The sequence below is a fragment of the Centroberyx affinis genome, unplaced genomic scaffold, assembly GCF_046629955.1.
Source record: "Centroberyx affinis isolate AG114_WGS23_722 - 3 ecotype Tasmania unplaced genomic scaffold, CSIRO-AGI_Caff_v1 ptg002757l_1, whole genome shotgun sequence".
NCBI lineage: Eukaryota > Metazoa > Chordata > Actinopteri > Beryciformes > Berycidae > Centroberyx > Centroberyx affinis.
In genome coordinates, this window is record NW_027280918.1 from 76,008 (window position 1) to 99,508 (window position 23,501).

The 23,501-nt window shown below is 40.2% G+C and overlaps 4 protein-coding genes and 1 non-coding gene across 5 annotated transcripts; 2 read left to right on the plus strand and 3 right to left on the minus strand.

The window, feature by feature from the left end:
- The first annotated feature begins 3,870 nt into the window (after positions 1-3,870).
- On the plus strand, positions 3,871-7,251 carry hbae4 (hemoglobin alpha embryonic-4). Its single transcript, XM_071535729.1, has 3 exons — positions 3,871-4,248; positions 5,368-5,572; positions 7,012-7,251. The coding sequence occupies exons 1-3, from the start codon at positions 4,157-4,159 to the stop codon at positions 7,138-7,140; spliced, it is 426 nt and encodes a 141-aa protein (XP_071391830.1). The 5' UTR covers positions 3,871-4,156; the 3' UTR covers positions 7,141-7,251.
- A 6,426-nt stretch (positions 7,252-13,677) lies between these two features.
- LOC139657780 (hemoglobin subunit beta-2-like) lies at positions 13,678-14,928 on the minus strand. The gene is made up of 3 exons (XM_071535715.1): positions 14,771-14,928; positions 14,337-14,559; positions 13,678-13,893 (listed from the first exon to the last, which is right to left on the minus strand). Exons 1-3 carry the CDS (start codon positions 14,860-14,862, stop codon positions 13,765-13,767), a joined length of 444 nt encoding a protein of 147 aa, XP_071391816.1. The 5' UTR covers positions 14,863-14,928; the 3' UTR covers positions 13,678-13,764.
- Positions 14,929-17,070: 2,142 nt separating this feature from the next.
- hbae5 (hemoglobin, alpha embryonic 5) lies at positions 17,071-19,086 on the plus strand. Its single transcript, XM_071535717.1, has 3 exons — positions 17,071-17,258; positions 18,121-18,328; positions 18,860-19,086. The coding sequence occupies exons 1-3, from the start codon at positions 17,164-17,166 to the stop codon at positions 18,986-18,988; spliced, it is 432 nt and encodes a 143-aa protein (XP_071391818.1). The 5' UTR covers positions 17,071-17,163; the 3' UTR covers positions 18,989-19,086.
- On the minus strand, positions 17,912-18,005 carry trnai-uau (transfer RNA isoleucine (anticodon UAU)). The gene is made up of 2 exons: positions 17,968-18,005; positions 17,912-17,947 (listed from the first exon to the last, which is right to left on the minus strand). It is a non-coding gene; the product is annotated as a tRNA-Ile (tRNA).
- Positions 19,087-19,706: 620 nt separating the features above from the next.
- aqp8a.2 (aquaporin 8a, tandem duplicate 2) lies at positions 19,707-23,383 on the minus strand. The gene is made up of 5 exons (XM_071535726.1): positions 21,614-23,383; positions 21,182-21,308; positions 20,758-20,972; positions 19,857-19,991; positions 19,707-19,749 (listed from the first exon to the last, which is right to left on the minus strand). Exons 1-5 carry the CDS (start codon positions 21,871-21,873, stop codon positions 19,707-19,709), a joined length of 780 nt encoding a protein of 259 aa, XP_071391827.1. The 5' UTR covers positions 21,874-23,383.
- Between the last annotated feature and the right edge of the window lie 118 nt (positions 23,384-23,501).

The window sequence follows — 23,501 nt, forward strand, 5'->3', positions numbered from 1 at the left end:
TGTAGGTGCCATATGGAGGCGTGAGGTTGGACAGCTAATGCTCTGGTACCTCTTTCCAGAAGGAAGGGGTTTGAAGAAAGAACTGGCAGGGTGTGATGGGTTGGTGGACAGTTTCTCCCTGTGAATACAGGTGGCACATGGAGCTCACAGCCAATGATCTTAGATGATGTGCTTGTAACTCTCTCCAGCTGCTTCCTCTCTTGAGCTGTTGTATTGACATACCATGTTGTGATGGAGAGGGTTAGCACACTCTCAGTGACAGCCCTGTAGAGGTGAACCAAAGCTTCCAGGGTCACAGCAAATTTACTGAGCTGACGCAGGAAGAAAAGCCTGTGATGGGCCTTGCTGATTATAAGGCTGGTGTTGGCCTCCCGCTTCAGTGTATGGGAGTGTGCAGTCCCAAGAAACTTCATGCTTTTAGGATTATATGCGTGCACAAGAGAGAATGAAGAAATACAAGAACAAACTATCTTTTATTATGATTTATTAAGTATTTATTTCTGCTCAAAACCTTCTGGAAGAGATTTATATAGATTTCCAGCATAGTTATCTCCCCGAACTTTCCTTTTGTATTTTTAATATATATATATATTTTTTTTTTCACCTCTCCTCTCCTCCACTTCCGTTAGCTCCTTTGTAAATAGGCCAACATATATATATCAATTCTTAAACAAGTTCAATTATGAGAGCACGCCAGGGTTTGGTGGGAAAATGTTTTGTTTTGCTAATGCTCCGCTGCTGCCCATGCTTGACAATTGTGTTCGACCGGCATTACGGCTCCTCAAGGTACAAGCTTACCTTTTTTTCAGCTCTGTGCATGGCCTCCTTTCATCCCAGGAAATAAATACAAATACAACAAGATAAAACACAACGTATGAATCACAACGCATAGGCTATATATGGTTAATATGCTCTTCTGACAGCAAACTGTGCAGTTAATTTAGTTTGTTCTTCCATGTTTTGAGGCAAGTAAATCGAAACAAACTTCTTGTTTCAAAATAAATTATAAACCTTCGAGGAACAAATAGCATTGCATTCTTTATTTCTTTGTTTTTCTTGCATTGCTTCCTCATTTTGTTCTTCTTTTTCATCTTCCTTTCCACTTCTGATAAAGATGACAGGGTTGAGGTTGAGACGAGGGGAAAGAAGCTGGTGCACCTTGGCCATATGTCGACCCTACAGAGAAAAACTGTTAGTGTCAGTCTCTTGACTGTAATTTATAGTCTGAGATGTCTGGATTTCTGACAGCTATGATGTCTCCCACTGGGTGAGAAGCCATAAGAATCAAACTGTTGGCCACACAGGCGCAAAGCCATCATCGCTGGCATTCTAGATGTGAATAAATACAATATTAATGGGCTACGTAAGGCTATACAAGAAATGCTGTATAGCTAACTAAAATCAGTGTCTTGTTTCTAGTTTGTCAACAAACCATTACAAATATGTGGCACAATAATAATGGAAAAGTTGAGGTTAATTGCCAATTATCTGGTGGGACAAGCTTGCAACAACAGTAGTGATCTAGCAATAAGGCATGAAGTCAGAAGCATGGGCGATTTTCCCTTTTATTTTATTTTATTTTACTGACAAAGCCTAAATGCAGCATAGGACATGTTTGATATGTTGCTAATTGGCAGCAAAGTAATCACAAGTTAATATAAGTTCCAACGAGGATGCGTTCAAAGTTTAGCCAGTGAAGTAACGACACAACAGTAGCAGATTAGCTTAGTGTAGGTTGCTTTGTGAATAAAATCACCTGAACATGTTTCAGCTTCTGTAAGACACAAACCCACAAGCATTATACTGTATTACATTAAATGTAATGACATAGTGTTATAAATTCTATTCGAGCAATCATTAGTGTTATCTTGTAAAAAACTGCAGGGTAACGCTTTGCTCTTTCAGCTGGGCGCACAGCGTTAGCGAGGACGGTAGCTAACAAATGATTATCAAGCTAACACTCCAACACCACCTTTCATTTGTTCATTTAACGCTACATTTGACAATTAAGGGGGGGGGTCATTTTGGGTCACCAGAATTGACTATTGAGCGATGGGAGGAGCCTACATGATAACTCCACTGACAGCACAGTCATATGTGCAGCAGGATGGCCTGGTTGTTATGGAGTCCATCCCATAACCAGAAGGCCGTAGGTTCACTCCCTGAAGTAGTCATTGTCCATCAAAAGTCCTGCTGAAGTTGCTCCTCTGCAACCTGCAGTCCTTTCTTTTCTGATTTATAGTTTAATTGATTTTCTGCATTTACTCTGCTTTTATTCCTCCAAAGCTACGGTGCATTTATTGGATCCATTTCATGTTTTTGTCTGCCACTTGAGAGACTGAATCTGAACTGTATTGAGGCGATTGTGGGCTTCCCTTTGTTTTTAGGGGGACTTTCTGGTCCTGATGCCTAACTGTACGGAGGAATCTAATGCCTGGATTTGTCGTCTCTGCAACTTGCTCGAAATTGTGCAAGATGATGATGCTTCAGGATGTTGCAGCTGTCTGCAAAAAAATGCATACAGCAGGTCTGCTGTGATGCAGAGACCAAGGCAAAGATTTCAGAAGAAACAAAGATTTTTCACCCAAAAAGTTGAAGACATGAGGAGACATATTTCATCCCCCATCCAGACACATTCTATTACCCCGAATAATTCTGCAGCATTGAGCTGTTTTGAACCCATCTCCTAGGCCTATCAACTACATACTTCCATCTGCCCTCTTGATATAATAACAAACTTTTAACTACCTAGAAGCCACCCAGATCCCTTCTGTCTGATCCGCAGTCTAGATTCAAGACTGAAAGTGACTGAGCTTTCTTCATTAAGGCCTCTATACTGTTCATCAACCTGTGAGAAGAGTTCGGGCTATAGCTACACCAGTCAAATGTTTGGACACACCATCAATTATTCCACATTTGGGAATAATAGTAAAGACATCAAAACTATGAAACAACACAAATGGAATTATGCAGTGACCAAAAAAGTGTTAAACAAATGAAAACTATCTTATATTTTACATTCTTTAAAGTAGCTGTCCTTTGCCTTGATGGAAAGGCAAAGGCTTTGGAAAGAAATTCATACATAGGATCAACTTCACTATTTATATTTGTCTAAGGAACAAATTTCAAGCATTTAAGCAGAAGCCTTTAGATCAAAATGGCTTTAAGATCATGAAAAACATAGTACATTCAATCCAAACTTTTTACTGGTATGTAAATTAGTTCAATCTGCTGTAAGTCTCCCTCAGTTCAAAGCCTTAATAGCAGATACATACTGTATGTGCACTATCAGGGTGAGTTCCTCTGGGTAGTGTAGTGATGTCCCCCAGCTGATCTAGTATCTGGTGAAGGCTGGCCCCACACCCAGCGGACCTCCAGCTCCTGGAGCTGCTGATAGGAGCCGCTGCAAGAATTTATCTGCAGCAAGCCTGGTCTGATCACCCCTCCTCTCATATAACACTGCATTATTTTATTCTTTTCAATTAATAGGAAGCATGAAATGTTCAAGAAATATTTAAGAACTAGATGGGTGGATAATACGAAATATGAAATGCATACAGCTCATGTAAAGCTTTATTCATGTGTTTTAAATTGTATTTCAGTAATAAAACCCCAATATAATTAACTTTGAGAGGCATCAGCAGACAGGAAGGAACCCGCAGATGCAGCACCCAAACCTCCCAAAATAAAAAACAAAACAAATGGTGGCACCCAAGGGAGAGAGTGACAGCATCGCAACAACCCGCTCCAGGTGCATTTTATAGGCAACCACGTCAACTATAGAAATATCCGAGCGTGACGCATGTAAAACAGGAGATAGGCCCGTGGTCCGGGTTGGGAGCCCCCACCCTGCCTGCCTGTTACCCGATAACATTGAAGAGGAAAACAACTCGAAGCAAGGCGCACCGCTGCCGAGACTTGTAGCACTTTATCTCGTATTATTTAGACAGAAGGAATTCTTATATTATCGCTTTTACACCTCGTTTCTCTACGTTTTGTCGGTTAACAGTGTTATTTGTCCCAAAATGGTTGATTAACACTTTTACGCACATCTTTACCGTCTGGTCTGAATCAGACTCATTTAACTCTGATCTTTGTTCACACTCTGGATATTCAGCTTCGGTTTAACCTCAGTTAACCTCAGAAGTTCAGTGCAATGCTCTCAAAGAGGGAGAAAAAGCTAATTGCACATATATGGGAAAGAATAATTCCTGTGGCCGAAGATATTGGGGCAGAAGCCCTTCTGAGGTAAGTTGTTATTCCTCAGCCAGTCATTTTGTTTGAGTAGATAAAGTAAGTCCCTCCATCTCTTGTTGTCCAGGTGATTTGCCAGCGTAAGGTGTGAGTAACCACCGTGCGTAAATTGCGGATAAGGAAAACTATTTGGCAACTTGGCATCGCATCGACTTTCCAAAATCTAGACTTTCTGTCAGGGCGTCACTTAACTAAACGCAAAGCTAAATCTCTGTGTCTAGCTCAGCCACAAAAACTTCCAAATTCGCTTATAAAAGTGTTTATACTATGGGGAGAGAGTGGAACAAGTCAGTCATTGACGACTGACAAGATATGATTTGGACAATATGATAGATGTTTAGACGCAAGTCACTAAACTCTCTTGGTTGGTCACGAATGCTCCCCTGGTGTGATTTGGCTTCTAAATAGATTTCTGACATGTTTTCTTGATCTTTGCTCTCCATCATAATTAGAAAAACTACAAAATCAATGTTGGACTCACTTAAGAAGGTGTAAAAAGTGTCCACACCTTGCCACATATTGTACATAATTCTTATTTCTCTTATTTCTATATTATTATTATTGTTATCATTGTTATATTGTAGTATAATGCACATATTGTACATATTTCTTACTTTCTTATTTCTATTTTTCTTATAATTGCTCTATGCTTATATATATTCTCTTCTACAATGTGAGCAACTGCAATATAACCCAATTTCCCCTCGGGGATCAATAAAGTATTTCTGATTCTGATTCTGATTCTGATGGCAAGTGTCCACACCTTGCCATATGCAAATGACGCCCATGAAGAGCGTGCAACTGTATCGAATTACATTGATGCAGATTTCTTTAATCAAAATGCGTTAATCCCTCAAATTTTAGACCATGTTTTGTAGGCGCTGGCAATGATCCCAGATCAGTGCAGTCACGGTTTCAAACGGGTTCACCCAAATACTGTGACGATGGCAGCAACAGGGGAGAGCAAGAGGAGTGGCCTACTTCGGTCTCCTGTGTCACCACTAATGATTAGAATACATGTGATATTTTAACCACGAAGAAGAAGCATTTCGACAATACTAAAAAAAAACATCCATGAATAAAACTAATTCCTCTTATTCACTCCTTCCATAGGATGTTCACGACGTTCCCTGGCACCAAGACGTACTTCGCCCACCTGGACATCAGCCCGCGCTCCGCCCACCTGCTGTCCCATGGGAAGAAGATCGTCCTGGCCATGGTCGAGGGAGCCAAGGACATCAGCCAGCTGACCGTCACCCTGGCCCCTCTCCAAACCCTGCACGCCTACCAGCTGCGAATAGACCCGACTAACTTCAAGGTGTCTGTCTTAAAGTAGAGCACCAACTCTACTAATTCATCATATAGGGCCTATGGGGCGAGGGGGAGGCTAGGAATATTTATTCACTGAAATGCTCCGGATATCTTATGGTTTTAATTGATGGTATGGCACTGAACGCTGTAGAGTGGTCTATTGTTAATGCTTAAAATGCTTCCCATATACATATATATATATATATGTATGAATTCAGTTATTATATAACCTACTCACACCCATGTCAGTCGAAACTCCACAGAGTTAGTCTTTCTCTCAAACTATTGAAGTTAATGCAGCCATCTTTTTACAGCTCCAAAAAAAAAAATCCATCCAAAGTCCATCAAAAACTTTTGTAGCCAATCGATTACACAGTGGGTCCAAAAGTCCAATATTTACCTCATTGGAAAATTCTGCTTGCTGCTGTAGGGTGTGTGTGTGTGTGTGTGTGTGTGTGTGTGTGTGTGTGTGTGTGTGTGTGTGTGTGTGTGTGTGTGTGTGTGACCAGAGCATTGTCAGTGAGGAAAATATAGCAGTTAATGAGGTAAATATTGGACTTTGGGACCCACAGAGCAATTGTTTGGCAACAAAAAAAAAAATGTATTTATTTATGCTTTTTTGGGAACTATAAAAAGAGTAGTCACCCTGTTCTGGAGGCTAACTATCTATTTGATGGTCTTAGGTCTTACCAACTTCAAAGGAGTTTTGACTGACATGGGGGTGAGTAGATAATGACTGGATCCTGAGTAGTTACCAAGGAACAAGTAAGGAACAAATCAGGAACTAACTGATACTACACGAATAGTTAACAAGTATTTCCTCAATAACTCTGAGTCAAGTAGGACAACCTCTCTACGACCCAGTAATCCCTTAAAATAACCTTATATTTACATGAATTCACCCCTTAAGTCATGCAAAATCCCCTTAAAATTAGTTAAGGGTGTTATTAATGGAGAAGACCCCATCAAAACCATTTTAAACACCCCTTGATTTTTGACTTCTTACTTTCCAATTTAATGTAAAATTCAGGGAGACAGGAACGTTCTATTAATAACTCATTAATAAACCGGTAAACCATGCACAAAAGGCATAAAATTACTAGTGTCTAGTAATTACTAGTGTCAACCCATAAATAAATCCCTTAAAAACCCATGATACTAATCTTACTTTTTTTTTTAAAGCTGGCCTATGTTAATTTTAAGGGATAACTAATGTTTATGTAATGAGAAATTAAGGACATTTCAGGGATAAAGGTTTGGTTAATGAGCCAATTATTCACTTTTTATCATTGATATCCAATCAAGTAATGCTGGCTTGAAATGTAAATGTGCATATTAAATAAAAGCCTTGGAAATTGGTAACCTGAAGTGAGTCCTAGTCAACCAGGCCCTTTATTGATTCTCCATCGATACCTTGTCATTGACCGGTCTTGAACTTCCCTGCAGCTGTTCTCACACTGTATGCTCGTCACTCTGGCCTGTTACCTGGGAGACGACTTCACGGAGGTTGCGCACGCAGCCATGGACAAGTACCTGTCGGCTTTCGCAGCGGTGCTCGCCGAGAAATACAGATGAGGCTCGACCACGTGTTTCTAGGAAGTATATGAACTATTTAATACTATAAGACATTAATAATTTATGTATGTGTGCTGACTGTTATGATGTGACGTTCTGTAATAAAAGTTTACAATCAACAGTTTCCCTTTTGTTGTGTTTTATTACCATGTGAAGAGGATTAGATTCTGCTCTGGTTTGGATAACATACAGTCTGCAGGACAGCGACAGAATAACAGCAAATAGACGTTAGGATATACATGATGCAATAGCGCCACCGTCTGGTAGGATAGTACATTGACTTCCTTTATCATTACAAAAATAAATGTGCAAACACTGAGACATACAAGTTGAGTTCAACATAAAAGGAAAAAGAAAATTAAATGACAGACTTCATTGTCAAAACATTTAATTTTGTTTTACAATATACAGACTGTTCTTATTTTTTTGTCAGTTTAGAGACGCAAAGTAATTTTCTGTTTCAACAAGAAACTATTTAAAACATGGAATTGAGAAATTTGGACTGATGGATATGAGACTGTCCCAATAAGGTGAAAAGATTTACTATTGAGGACAATTTATAATCTTTACATTCAAAATAAGTAATAATTTTTCTCTCTTCCATGGTAATCTCATGTGATGTTTTGCACAACAGGCCTACATACTCTAAACTAAAGTTTTCCCAAAGTTTAAAGGGGGGGGGGTGGTATCCTAGGATGTGGCAATTTTTAGTATTTATGGTGATTTTGGTTCTTGGAGATGTGAAGTAATAACAGTAAAAAAAAAAAGAAAAGAATCATGTTACTATGCCATTTCCCCAGAGTCACCAACTATAAAACACGTCCCCATGCAAGCCAGTCAGATTTTGCTCCAGTGTGTAGACACTGGACTGTCTGAAATCGACCAATCAGCGCCAAGAGGAGGGCGGGCCTTCCAGAACCTTGCCAGCCAGTCAGAGCAGTAGCTTATTAGCATAAGAAGCTGCTTATGTAAAACGACCTATGGGAAACAAACACTGGGAAGTGAATAGCTGAAGCTATAGCTAAACGATTTTTACTGAAAAATACTTAACAGATGTTCTTTATAGACACCAGGTAATTATATAAAATTGCTGAAAAGGCAAAATATACCCCTCCTTTAAGATTATATTACATGACAAAAATAATAATTATTAACATTTAAAAATCTTAAAATATACAACTAGGCCGGAATTGTGAAAAGTATTTATGTGAATTTCTCTTATTTTGTTTGAGATGCAGAATTTAAAGGGAACAAGCCCCATATCAATCAATGTCTATAAAATCTGACTTCTACAAACATTTCCACGGCTTTTTTTTCTTCTTGCATTACAGAAACAATGAGTACAAAATATAATGGGTTTGACCTGCCCTGTGTCATTTTGGGGTGGAACTGTCTGTGGTGCTGAACTGAAATGAAATGAGGATTACAGGTGATGCATTGGCAAAGTGATTATTTTCACTGAATAGTTTGAAGTTTAAATGCCAGTCAAACACTTTTGAAAACTTCAGGGACAAATGTTTAATGTCTTACTCTGTTAAGAACACCACGTCACTGCCAGTGTTTAACGTTTTCGTTCGTCAAGATTACTTAAATCTAATTGCACGATGAAGTTGGAGAAAACATGTATTTTTATTTTATTTTATTATGATATTAAATGAGCTATTAAATGATTAAAGGCCTAAGCACTGATATTTCAAAGATGTAACAGTTTATCTTTACCACGTGTTAACTGTTAAATTTTGACGAATGATTGATTTCAATCAATTTTTCAATTAAAACAAAAGTACAAAAGTTGATAAATGTCTCAATTATCTCAAAGCTTAAAAATCCTTCTCTAACTCTTCTGCTTCCCTTTATCTGCATCTCTTCCTTTATGATTAGAGCCTATAGATTTAATAAGGGAAACCAATAAGCGATAATGGCTTTTAGCTAGATTCACCTCATTAGTGTATAGGCTACTTGGTGAAAAGTGTCCCTCATATTTTGTACATTACAAAAAGTAAGAATGAGGGGGGAAATGATACCTGATACTAAAACGTATTTATTTTCTGTTAAAATGATAAATGTTGTGTTTCAAATTCATTGTGTTGCTTTGAAATGTTTTTGTTGCACTTCCACCAGATTCATAGAAGCCTGTTGGGACTTTTCAGCACCATGGACAGAGCAACAGCCTGAAGCTCACTGCCAGGTTTTCCTTACCAATTAACATGTGAAACAATCTTTATTCACTTATTAACAGTTGATTAGTTTCTAGATAAACCAATATACAAACGTTGTATATGTTTAAACCTTACATTTGCATTCATTTACATTAATCCACCCCTTAATTCATGCAAAATCCCTTTAAAATTAGCTAAGGGAGTTTTTAATGGAGGAGACCTGATCGAAAATCCCTTAGAACACCCCCTTAATTTTTGACTGTTTACTTTCTAATATAATGAAAAATTCAGGGAGACAGAAACTTTCCATTAATAACTCATTAATAACTCTGTAAACCATGCACAAAGGCATACAAGAAACTCTTAATTACTATGTATCCATCCATGAACCAATTAACCCATGTATAAATCCCTTAAAATGCCATGATACTAACTCTTACTGTTTTTTAAAACTATGTGTATATTTTAATGGATAATTCATGTTTATGTAATGCAGAAATTAAGGACATTTCAGGGATAAAACACAAGCACAAAACGACACAAAGAGAAAGAGTGATATTTTTCATTTTTTGCTGTTTTTATTGCTCGGTGAGTCCTCGGGGAAGAGCGTGGCCAGGACCACCAGCAGGCAGTGGAACAGGATCCTCAGCGTGAGAGAGAGAGAGAGAGAGAGAGAGAGAGAGAGAGAGAGAGAGAGAGAGAGAGAGAGAGAGAGAGAGAGAGAGTAGGCGTGAGGAGGGAGCCGCAATGTGGAGAACAGTTTTGGCCTTCAGATGATCAGATGGAGGTTTAGTGGTGATATTCCCTCCGTGGATGAGAGTTTACAGGTAAATCTGACATCTGGTGGACGGTTTTATTACAGTATACCAAGAGTGTGTGCGCTTTTATTTTGAAGCCCTAACAGTGGATGCTCATGGTAACGTGGTGCACAGTGATCTACTCTAACTCGGACAGGTAAAACCCACCTCCGTCATGCCCATCTTAACTAGTAATTTAGTTAGTAAATGAAAGTTATGTTTTTCTTAAAGCAAGTGACATATTTTGCCGGTGGAGTGAGTGAATTCATCTTGTTTTCAATGCAGTTTCACCAGCTGAAGTGTCAATATATTGAAACAAGGCACGATATAATAATAATAATCATAACAACCATAATAATCATTATCATACTCATAATAATACATGTTTTAAAAGAATTTGAAAACACTTTTTAAGTTGCCCTTTTCACAGAAGTTAATTATTTTTTACCATCATTGTTTTTATCTAGCACCTTAATTTTGCTATTAGGCTACTGTTTCCTTGTTTTGTTTTGGGTTTTTTTGGGGGGGGGGTTTGTGTACGCCTGTTTAGTAATATCTTACATTTTCGTATCATTTTAATGTCTATGTTTTGAACAAGTCTGTCTAAATTGCTTAAAGCTACAATTAGGCCCAATTAGGCAGATCACTGCACTTCTATCAAGAAAATCACGCTTGATTCAGTAAAATTCTTGAATCTTGCATTGGAAACAAGAGGAATTATCTCACTCTTTGTTATATAATTTTACTTGTAATAGAAGTGTGATGTAGCCGAAGCCTACCTTGAAGTTGGCGGGGTCGATCCTGAGCATGAAGGTGTGCAGCTCGCTGAGGGTGAGCGGGCCGCCGATCAGGTTGTCCATCTTGTCCACGGCGTCGTACACGCCGGTGGACGACGGTGATGCCGTGCTTCCTGACGTGGGCGGAGCCGGGTCCCAGGTCCTTCCAGTGGGCGAAGGTACACCGCCAGCATCCTGCGGGAGGGAGGGAAGGCAGAGAGGGCGGAGGTGATGCTCTTGTGCACTTATTTATCTTTATTGTTATCGTAAAATAGGCCCTCTGCGGAGGCATCTTGATCTTAGGCTATATCATCCAGCTTATTACACGGCTACCAATGACATTAATCATTTGTTCCAAAATATTGATTTTGATTTTGTTTTTACAAGCTTCGCCAAAAAATATAGTTCAGCAGGACTGCAGCCATGGCAATGTACATTTTCCTAAGAATACATTAAAAGTATATATACCATTTATGCATCTGTACTCGTAGGTGTCCGAATGCCTGAGTGTACTGTAATGTTTATGTTTTGTTATTTTTGTTTTGTTTGTAGATATTGAAAATATCATATCAATAAATAGAATAAATTAAAAATAATATTGGACAAATCTTCCATGTTTCTAACCTCGGTTAGATAATGCAGAGGTTATGTATGTAGCCAATGGCTTGCAATGCAATTGATGTTAATAAGATATGTATAATATTGATAATCAATTAGTTTGAATGATCCTGACTCTTTCCAGAAGATGCAACTACTCTTCTGAATTCCTGTGATTCTAACTTTGACATTGCATCACAGGCAAATTGTCAGTTTCTATGTGTTTTTATCGGTCTGTTAGGGATATGTGAAGTTGTAAACTCAGTGTCTTCCACTTGAAGTCAAAAGTTGTAGACCACTATATAGACCATGTGAAATTCTTAACCCCCTCATTTAGTGTCCTTTCTGTCCCTTAACTCTAAAGTATAAAAAATAAAAAGTGAAATGTTCTTCCATTCGCCACAGTTAAAGCCTGTTTTAAGACTAACAGACTGTCACCACGGTGGCTTGGATTGTCTGTGGATAAAAGTCAGTAGAAACTGCTGAAGGGGGTAGAAACTGCTGAAGCTTCAGTACAAACATGAAGGGAAGAGTCAAGTATCCGTCAAGCCTGCTGGACTTTGAGATCGGAAGTGCATGTGGTGCCACCTGGTGGATTTCATGAGCAAACACACTCTCTTCCACCAGGCTGCTGCTGCATCAACTTCTCTTGTGATAAACTGTTGAAGAAATAGTTCCAGGACCCCACAGAATGGGGCGGGGCCATTTGTGTGGGGGGCGGGGTCAATACATAGCACCGCCCACGTAGTGCACGCCACCAGTTCTGGTAAAACAGCACCATCTGCTGGACATGGCATGTATGTGTATCTCAGCTGTTTTCTATTTTAATTATTGCACCAAAACACAAAAGGCACAAAAAGGAATTCCAACAACTTTATGCCAGCTACTCTGTACTGTGGTTAAAGGATATAAAAGGAATAAAAATCCAATTTCAATGCAGAAAAACGGATCTGAATAACTTAATTAATAAAATACATATGTCATGTTTCTGAAAAATTCCATGGTGGAAAACTTATATCTTGCTTGGTGAACTTTGTTATGGATTATCCAATTTATACAGCCGAGTCTATAGCTGAATTAGCAATACCATGATGGTCCACATCAAAATATAACATTTAACATCACAAAAGTCAGGTGCCATGCATTCATAATGAGATATTCTCTGGTTGTATTATCAGAATTTAATATTGTAGCTAATCCTCCGTTTGTAATTTAATAGCCTATAGCCTATATAAACTTATGACAGTTTTATTTAATTTTATTTTGTCTTTGTTCATTGAGCATTGTGCTTTTTGTAATATGCAGTTTGTGTCGCTGTAGTCTTTTCTGTGGTTGTGTGAACTGGTGTTAAATGTGTGGTTTCTGATTAATAAAGTTGTCTGTCTCATTTCATCGACAACATCGGTGGTATATTAAGTGCCAGCATGTGTGTTGTGATGTGCTTCAATCGTCATATTGAAGTGACGGTTCAAGCTGTTTTCTTGTTTTCTTGTAGAAAGTCTTAGATAGTCGAAGTGCGTGTTGAGCTCAAGCGTCTCCAGCAGCCTGCATGACCTCACATGACTGCAATGCATGTTGTCCTTAAATGACCCCGGAAGCATCTCGCAGCATAATGTTGTGATTCCTCCAGTTTTGTGACTCATGCGCTGTTGTGCTGTTTTGATCTTGGATACGTTTCCCCAAAAAGTGATCAGTGCACTAATCACTCTAATCTCTTAAATGAAAATTATTTAATCTGCATATATGTATTTAATACAGGACGACCCCTTAAGCAAAAGCAATAAGCTATAGGCCTAGTCGCTAATCGTAATTTTTGATATGATAGTAGGCGAGAGGCTGCTATACAAATATCCAAGCAAAACAGTAAACTGTCATGCAGAAAGGTCAGAATTAAACCACAGGAAATCCTAATCCACAGGAGATGAACTCCAGCACACACTCATTATAGTTGCTTTAGGAATATTATAGGAATATTATAGCGATAATATGGTTAGGAGAGGAAAAATACGACTAACTCACTATAGAGGACCATATAGACACAATATGAGTGCCTATAGGAATATTATAGGAATGTTATAGTGATTACTCGTTATGGAAGTTAAATTCACTTCAGCACTGTTCTCAGTCCAAGCACCAAAGCTCTGCGTAATATAACGGCTGTGCGTAATTACGCATAAAAGGGGGGAAAAAAGACAACAAACAAATAGCTGTTTTTATTTCATTTCACTGCGTAGTTGTTTATTGAGGAGAAAACACAGAAGACAGAAGCTGGATGTCCTCCGGTCCTCTGCGGCTCTAGTGGTACTGCCGGCCCAGAGCCGAGACCACGACCGACAGGAACTTCTGCCAGGCGGCCTGCACGTCCGGGGTGAAGGCTTTCCCCATCTTGGCTGCGGTGACGATGGAGAGGCAGTCAGCCAGCACCTGCGGGATAAAAAAAAAAAAGAAAACAATAACAATAACCTTTAGATTATCTCATACAAAAATATAGGCTATATTTGCATACAATATTACAAAAATGCCCGCTTTATATCATTTTTACATGCATTTAGACTATGTACATACATGGTACAGAAATAATTTTATCATGGAATATATTCACATATCTACTCCTATATATTATTATTAGTTGTTTTTTTTTCTTTTTTAATAGGATCTTATAATCAATGAATATAGGGCATTTATATTTTAAAATATATGTGCTCGTCCCAGGAGAAATAGTTTGCCAGGATATATTATTCTTTCACATTTGCTTATGTTTTGAAATAGACTCTGTGTTGTAGATGCACTTAGAAGGGCTGGCTTGGAAGTGAAAGGTCTTGCATAAAAAAAATAAAATAAAAAGGTGCATGCAGGCTGTGTTTTACCCTGAAGTTGTCGGGGTCGACGTGCAGCTTCTCGGAGTGCAGCTCGCTCAATGCGGCGTAGGTGTTCTTGATGTCGTCCATGTTCTTCACGGCCCGGTCCAGACCGTGCAGCACCTTGATCCCGTGCGCCGCGATGTACTTGTTGCTCTTGATGTCCTCGTAGGTGTCCAGTTTGCCGGCCGCGCCGAAATAGCGCAGAGTCCAGGGGTAAACGATCAGACACCTGCGGGGAGAGAGCGAACAGGCCGGTTGGCTGCGAGTCAGGTGGGGAACAGGACCGGAGATTTGGAAATGGGAATCGTGCTGGAAGGTGGAAGCATTGTCCAGGATTTTGTTCATTTTCCAGACACACACACACACACACACACACACACACACACACACACACACATCAATTCACTGCCCTTATAGGCCTCAAGAGAGATTCATTATACCTGATCAGAGCCTTGGGACCGATATCTTCATAGTCCAGCTTGGCGAAGATGTCGTTGATGATGGCGCGCTCTGTCTTTGTCCATTCAACCATGGTGACTCTTAATGGGTTAGTTCAGGGTCAGACGAGAATGGGAATCCTCAACTCCCCCCTCCCTCCTCTCTTCTTTAAATTTCCCAGACGCCTCCCGCCCGGAAGGGAAAAGCAGCTGTGATAGGCTGGAGATGAAAAGTCTCAGATAAAGTGTGCTTTTCCAGAAAATTCTGGATGTTTTAATTTTGGTCTATTCCCACTTTGGTCTATGTTTTTCCAGAGCTGGCATCTAAGTTATCATGCAGTTTGACTTCGTCTGGGGGAAATTAAACAGTTGGTTATTTCGAGACTTTCTAAGCTTAGCGCACGTCTGATTCTGACTGGGTGCACCTCCTCTTGTCTCAAAATGCCCCTTCCAATACATTTTATTATTTAATTTTAGGCATTTCCGAATTAATTATTTTATTATTCCGAATTCCGAGATAATAAATTGTAGCGATACAAGCAAAACTATTTGAGCAAATGCAAAACACAAATGAGATCGCCTGCACAGTGCATTGCCTCTTCTCTCTGACCTTCGTTTACGGTTAATGTTTTATTTAATATTTAGCAGGCAGTCAGAAATGCAGAGAGATGAGGGGGTTGTTCGTATAGTTGGGCGATTTAATGGTGTCAGTGAATTTACTCATATTCGTGTTTGTCAGTTTTTCCACACCAATGCGTTATCTATAAAACCATGCCCGTGTTATCTGCAGCAGCACGTGCCCTCCGTCCAGGCGCCCATGCCAAAGTTATGCAGGTTTTGATTAAGAAAACATTTGACACCGGTGATAAAGGTTATGTGCGTTATTTTCTTCCCTTGATAGAGCAGTAATTTATGGCATGAGCCAAAAATGACAAATTAAAAAATTAAATCACTGTTGAATCTAGTACAGTCCTCACGGCTGCAGAATGATAAGACCAGTCTACTATTTTTATTTTAGGAAATATTGTAGGCTATAATTACCATGCATCCTGCTGCATCTACTGTTGCGTTAATCCGATTTTTTAGAATAGAGTATAATATAGTTTTAATAAACCAGGAGCCTGAAATTACACATCGTAGTCTTATATTCAATAAAAGTGAAGCTATGAAACTACATGAAAATCAAAGAAATTCTCCAAAAATCTGTAGTTCGCAGGCCAAATTCTCCTGTTGATTAAATCTAAGACCAAGAACGAACTGCGGTCAGCTGGGAAGAATCGAAAGCTCCTTTCTTGTACAAATACGTCAAGTATTCTCACATGGTGCAATGCCACACTAAACCCCACAGCACTTTACTGAGGTGATGCAGTGTTCAAATAAAAGTTGGGTCAACCATGAACTCAAGTCCGTGATGACAAAAAGGAGACCGACCCAAAACAACTTTTTAGAACAGCAGGCCTGTTGGTTTGTGTTTTGAAAAGACTATTTCCACGTTACTGACATTAAACGGTTTGATAGGTTACAGTGCGTGATTATTTCAATATTTATATTGAATGAAAGGCAAACAAATTTAAATATCAAATAGATTTGAAGTGTTTGCCCTTCAGTGCAGCTGATTAAGGAATCAGTGGATTCACATAATTCAACAGGCCATGCAGTATCCACCTATTGCGTTTTTGTTTTAATTAATTTCAATTATTATTATTTTACCTGTAGTGTTACAGCCGGGTATTGCAATGCACGGCGCAAGTGCAGCAGTTATTTTGATCCATTTTGGGGATATTTGGTATCGGTTTTTTAAGTCAGCAGCGTCAATTCACTATAGGCAAGAAGGCGTGGCAAAATTTAAATTCAAAACTAACTAAACTCGGGCAATTTGACAAATTAGGCATTTTTTGATGAAATAAAACTATTTTGTTATCGACAGTGATAAATTCTTAGACAAACAGCAGGTCACCAAACTATCAGCTTAGATGGCATATTGATCCTGAATGCTGTCCATACTGTGTTTTTGTTGTTGTTGTTTTTAATATGTCCTCCAAATACATTTCTGCCAACTTTTGCTTGATCTCAAGTCTCCATCATACTAATAAAAACACCCGATCAAGCATGGACTCGTTTAGATTAAGATGCGACAAGTGTCCGCCCATGATGTGAGCAGCAGCTGATATCGCTTCACCTTGTTGGCTCCGCGCCACGGAGGCTTCTATCAGCCGGACAGGCGGCCCCCATCGCATCTCCTGACGCAGGTCAGGCGACTTGGCATCCAGTCAGGGGTGGGACCCCCAGCCAACTGAATTTAAGCAGATGGCCTGCTGTTTTGGCAGCTAGTACCGTCCAAACAAACCGAACGGCATCATCATCTGATTCAGGGAAGAGAAGCAGAGAGACCAAACATGAGTCTGACTGACAAAGACAAGGCGACCGTCAAAGCCGTATGGGCCAAGATCTCCAAGAAAGCAGATAATATCGGGGCTGCCGCTCTGGCCAGGTAACCGTAACGCTTCACCCAGGGTTTAATGAAAGGAAATTAATATCAGAATGTTTCTTTTTATGACATGCTGTATAATATCATGTGTATATGCAGCTAAGGAGTGATTCACCTGGTAGAAGGTGACAGAAGGTGATCCTGATGCCTGCTGCGTCTGCTGCCAACTGTCTCTTAAACGTTAAGTTACAAAGTTAGGCTACTCTATTAACAGTAACTCATTACAGTAAGCTACTTTGCGTTATCCACTTCAAAAACACGCCGTTGCAATATGGCTCGAGCTGTCAATTGTGTCATTATTTAATCAGAGCAGAAGCCTTGGTCTTGGGATTTTATAACAGTATAAACCAATCTCATTTATACTAAGCAGACTGTTGTCTGCACGCGATGCCACAAAAATGCAACAATAGGTATGAAAGGAAAATAAAAGTAACGAATTTCTAATTTTAAAAAGTAACTAATAACCAATAGGCTACACCAATTGAAAATAACGCATTAAGTTTCTAGTTACCACAAATAAGTAATCTGAATACTCTAAGGCATTACAAAGTAACATGTTACCCCCAATACTGCTTTTAAATACACGTAAACTTGTATTCCTGGTGTTGTGTCCCTTTCCAATTTAGTCTGTGAATTATTAACCAAAAGCAGCTCTCTGCTCCAGGTGAGGTTCGAACTCACAACCTCGGCATTACTCTGCAGGATACTGTCTTATAAGTACCGCGCGCTGACCGATTGCGCCACTGGAGCTCATAAAGTTAATCAGATATGTCGTAGATCTAGTTTGCTCATTCGAAATCAGACTAGCCCTCCAAATGTCGACCACTTGTAACTGATTTCAGCTTCATCATCTCCACCCCGGCAGGATGATCACCGTCTATCCGCAAACCAAAACCTACTTCTCCCACTGGCCAGACCTGAACCCCAAGTCCGCCTCGGTGAAGAACCACGGAAAGGTGGTGATGGGGGGAGTCGCCGACGCGGTGGCCAAGATTGACGACTTATGTGGCGGCCTGCTGGAGCTCAGCGAGCGGCACGCCTTCCAGCTGCGAGTGGACCCGGCCAACTTCAAGGTGAGACAAGACTCAAACACACCGGCAAAGGTAGACTGTCTTGTACTGTGATTGCCTTTAAATTCATAATTATAGTCGGATTCGGTCTCATCGAAACGCACAAAACTAACTGGCTTTTACGCACTGGTACTTTGCGCGTAAATTAACCAGGAGCCTGCAGAAATCTCCACCTTAACAAGTCATAAAGTCAAGCTTTCATTCTCAAAAACTTATTTTACTTCAACAAACGAAATAATCTGCCAAATGAGCGAGATAATCTCACGTGTTTCCAATTCAGTCACATTTTCTTAAAACGATCCTATCTTGGAACAAGGCAGATCCCTCCACTAGTATGAATCTAATCTGACTTGATTCAAGAAAATTGTTGAAACAAATTAATTTACATTGTTAAGAAGTGACATTGCCTCACCCCGTCAGCACATTTCTTCGCTTGTTTTAAGAAAAATGTTTTTTATATGACGTCAAACTCCACTAAATGACTGGTAAAGATGGATTTGTTTTGCTATAAATTGGTTCCTCTCTCATCCACAGATCCTGAACCACTGCATCCTCGTGGTACTCGCCAACATGTTCCCTAATGACTTCACCCCGGAGGCCCACGTCGCCTTTGACAAGTTCCTGGCCAATGTGGCCCTGGCTCTGTCTGAGAAATACCGCTGAGCCGCAGCCAGGAGGGATTCCTGCTCCAGCTGGAACACCTTACATGGCCTTGTAACTCTTGGTGAAAAATTAAGGAATAAATTGGATAATAAACATAACTGATAAGGTTGTCTGTCATTTATGTCTGGCCTCTAGTGCTTTTATCATTTTATACCTGCACCAGCCTCAAACAATATTATCATTCAACGGTCTGATCCAAAGTATTTTACAGCCTTTCTTTATGGTCTTTGTAGGCGGGGAAACAAATGAGATCACCCATGTTTTGTCTATATGTCTTTATTTCACATGAACATGAACCACAGAGCAGGCAGTCTGGCATCAGCGAAATAAGAAAACTATTAACAACAGAAAGGCCACAGGGCGTTAAGGCATTACATGACATGGACAAGTATCTACTGACATCTGCTGGTGTGCCGAGTTTTAAACACACAAAGTCTCCAGCTTCATTGTCTTCAGAGTAAGAATGGAGCTAATTATCATACTATAAAGCAAGGAATCGCTGTCTGTATGTGTGTCCTTCGCATATCTCGAGAACCGTTCGTCCGATCTACTTCACACTTGGCGGGTGTAGTGCTGGGGACCCAAGGACGTGCAGTGTCGAGTGTGAAGTTGTTTGGATGAGCGGTTCTCGAGAAAGCTGCAAGCAGCAAGCAATCGGCCCGTTCCGAACAGGCATGTTTTGAACGGGCACTGCACTAGTCATACAAAAGAGGTGCGATCATTTCATAACGACTCGTACCTTCTCGTCCCCAAGAATGAGCCTGCAAAGAGAGGAGAGACATTTCGATTTTGGTGTCATCTCTCTTGTCATTTGATTTATTTGAGGATTAGCCCATGATGTAGAGACAGAATCCATTCCTTCTCTTACCTGAGCAACGCAGCAGCCACCAGGCCTCCTCCTATTGGTCCCACCCAGTAAACCCAGTGGTAGGTCCAGTAGTTGGTCATCACAGCCGGGCCAAAAGCCCTGGCAGGGTTCAGACAAGTGCCTGACACATCGCCCCTGCACCAGGAAACAGCAAAATTAGTCCAGCAACTGGGTCAAGGACATGACATGCATTTTTTGTGCCGAAATCGATTCTTTTTTATATGTAATATACCAAATTATTCTACAATATTTTCTTCATGGTAAACCACTTTTATTTTATTGAAATGCAATTGATTTTTAGAGTTTTGATGCTCTAAAGTCGAAACATGCCAGGTGGTGCAAGTGACTGAACATACAAGAAGAGAGCAAACTTGTGATAATAAGTCAATTTTCTCAGTGGTGTTCTCAATTAAATAGTTATATGCATTTTAGAAACTACAATGATTCATGTTTTTAGTTTGTCAGTAGTGGTAAATACAGTCAAGGTGCATTAAATTCATATTTTTATATTTTTTGCACCACACATTTTCTGTGTGGTAAGATCAGAAATCTGATGTAAAAATAATTAATGCCATCTTAACAGCTATAAAACAAATATATATATACAGAATATATTAGAATGGACTTCAAATTGCATTTGAAATCCATTTTTGGTAATTTTCTGGTCAGAGTTTTTTTTTTTTCCATTTTGAAAAACTTATTCGTCATTGACCAAATTAAAGGATAGTTGGATATAGAATTAGTAGCTGTTTTTTTGGGGGAGTGTGGGGAGTCTTTCAATTTTAATCAAGTTCAGTGTAATAATATGTAACACAGACATAGATAACAATGATGTGACATGTCATGGGGATACAACAGTAACTCAGGTCTCAGCCCTTTCCCAGAAGCTGTCTTATCTCACCCAGCCAGGATGTTGATGATGACGGTGCAGCCCACCAGGAAAGGAGCCAAGGGTGTTTTGGTCTTGCTGTTGACGGCCACCAGCAGCACCACCATGGTGACCAGGCAGGTCATGGCAACCTCTCCAAAGACGGCACCGGCCAGCTGGTCTTCTGACTTAAGGATATCAAACGCCGCTCCTGTGGCGTTCATGTAGCGGTCTGCAGGCACCATCATCTGTGAAAGATCGGGGTGATAAATATGCATTTGTCTTCCCCAAGGAATTCACAGTCAACTTCATAGTTAAAGTCATGCAGCTGTATGTGCAAAAGTGTCCAAACATGCATCTTATCACATAGTGCAAGAATCATACTGTTGTGCAATTTCACTACCGATAATGAACGGCTTTATCTCTCTGCTTCCTTTCAAATCGGCTTCCAACTGACCTTTGCCATTCCAGCCCCCAGCACTCCTCCAATCAGCTGGCTGACGAGGTAGGGACCCACCATCATCAATTCCATGCCTCCACACAGGTAGATGGCAATGGTGAAGGGCGGGTTGAAATGGGAACCGCTGGGAAGAGAGAGAAGCAACAGAGAAAAGGCTGAGAGCAAGTGGAAGACTGTGGCTTTAAAAGGCAGAGACAATGCAAACTGCAGGAGATCCATTTTACTCAAACTATGCATATGTGTTACTTGTGTGTGGGGTTAATGATAATGCTACAAAGATAAGATAAGACTCAACACATATTCAGTGACTGCACACAAACATAAAGCAGCATTCCTTCATTCCTTCATTCTGTGGTTGAGAAGACAAACTGTAAATGCAATGCCATTTTTACAGAGCATATGATTCTGAACAACAAAAACAAGCTTTACCTGATGTTATCCATGACTGCCACCATTATAGCCACCGCCAGGCCGTGCACCAGCGCCGGCTGCACCCTTCCGGCTGCCGGGACGTTCTCGATGACAGACACGCAGCCGATGAAGACGAAGAACATGGTCCCCACGATCTCGGCCAGGCAGGGCTGGAACAGCTTCTCATACCTGTTGGGAGCTCTGGGCATGGGCGACCTCTTGCCCTTCTCCATCAGAGTAGAGTCTGTGTCCTCCATTTCCATTTTCTCAACTCCCATCGTGGCAGTTCTCAGGTTTTGTTTTACTCCTGAGAGACTCTACTTCTGGGGTTCTAGGAAAGTTCTCACAGATGATCTCGTTAAGAAAGATGGCTCTTCGCCTGCCTGTGCTCCTCCAGTACCTCCTCGACTCAGCCTGCAGACTAAGTGGAGGGCACAGGAAGGTGTTGTGATCATTTATAATCACAGCCAACAGTTGGGAGGCTGGATTGGTATTGCATCACAGATCATAAAACATCAAAGGTGAAAGATATTGGAAAGTTCCTTATATCAATGCATTCCCCCAGCCAGTACCTTGACCTCAGACTGATTCTGATCTTCAGCTCTCACCCGCCTACCTGAGCTTGTCTTTAGATGGAGTCGAGACAAATCTGACAGCTCTCCAAGAAATCAGCAAGGTGACCTTTTTTTAAGACATAGGGTTGATAATGTTTAAACCGAGCTGCTCAAGGCTGTCCCACAATCAGCAGGTGCAGATCAGGTCAGATCAGAATTAGAGGGATCTGGCCTAGATTCCTCCTGAATTTCTCCCTCTGTCCTCACGTGTCTGATAGCAACTGCCTAAGATTAGGACCAATAAATACAAACATAGCTTCATTCCCTCAGCCATCAATGTACTAAACAGTACATATGGAGAAGGAGAAGTTTTTTCTGTTTTTCTCTTGTCATTATCACCCATGTTATTGTTACTGTTTGTCCCAGCACCTATTGCATGCTCAGCTGTCCCGGTAGGGGATCCCTCTGTGACTCGGTCTTTCCAAGGTTTTTCCCATTTTTCGTGGAGGTTTTTCCTTGTATCCACTGAGGGTCTAAGGCTGGTGGAGCTGGGCAGGTTAGGCTATGTAGAATAGCTAGGCTGTTTTGTCTTGCTATAATCTGATTTTGTGTGTCTTCTGCTCTTCCTGATGTTTGTCCTATATCTTTCTGTTCTATGGTCGATTGTTGATCAGTTAGATCTAGTTAGCCTCATTCTCTGTAAAGTCCTTTGAGACATGGATGTGATAAAGGGCTTTATAAATAAACAAACTTGAACTTGAAGTCCTACAGCAGCATAGGCACTAAGCACTTTACCACATGCAATTGTGACCCTTTGTATTATGTTCATGTATGGGTGTGTGTGTTTTGTATTGTAAATTGCTGCACACCAATTGCCCTACAGGGATTATAATACTAGACTCTGAGTCTGATCATTGTTGTCATCCTCATCATCATCACTTTGTCAGGATGCACATGCATACATTTTGTCACAAATCGCTATTCAATATAATTAAGGAGCTACAAAAAGTGTTATGCAATGTCCTATATCCTATGTATGTATGTGTCTATATGCTCTCACAATGTTACATGGATGCAATGAGGTGACATCAGTTTAAAAGCACTGCAGCAATGGTGCTGATCCATCTTCTTCATTATTATCATCATCGTCATCATTACTGTCACTATGATCAATTTATCAGGATGCATATGCATAGTTTTGGAAAGCATATCTTTTCATTATTAATTTTAATGAAGGTGGTGGACATTGCTATGTGCAAATTATCATCATCATCATCATCCTCATCCATTTATCAGGATGCATATGCATAGTTTTGGAATGCAAATGTTTTCAGTATTCATTGTAAGTAATG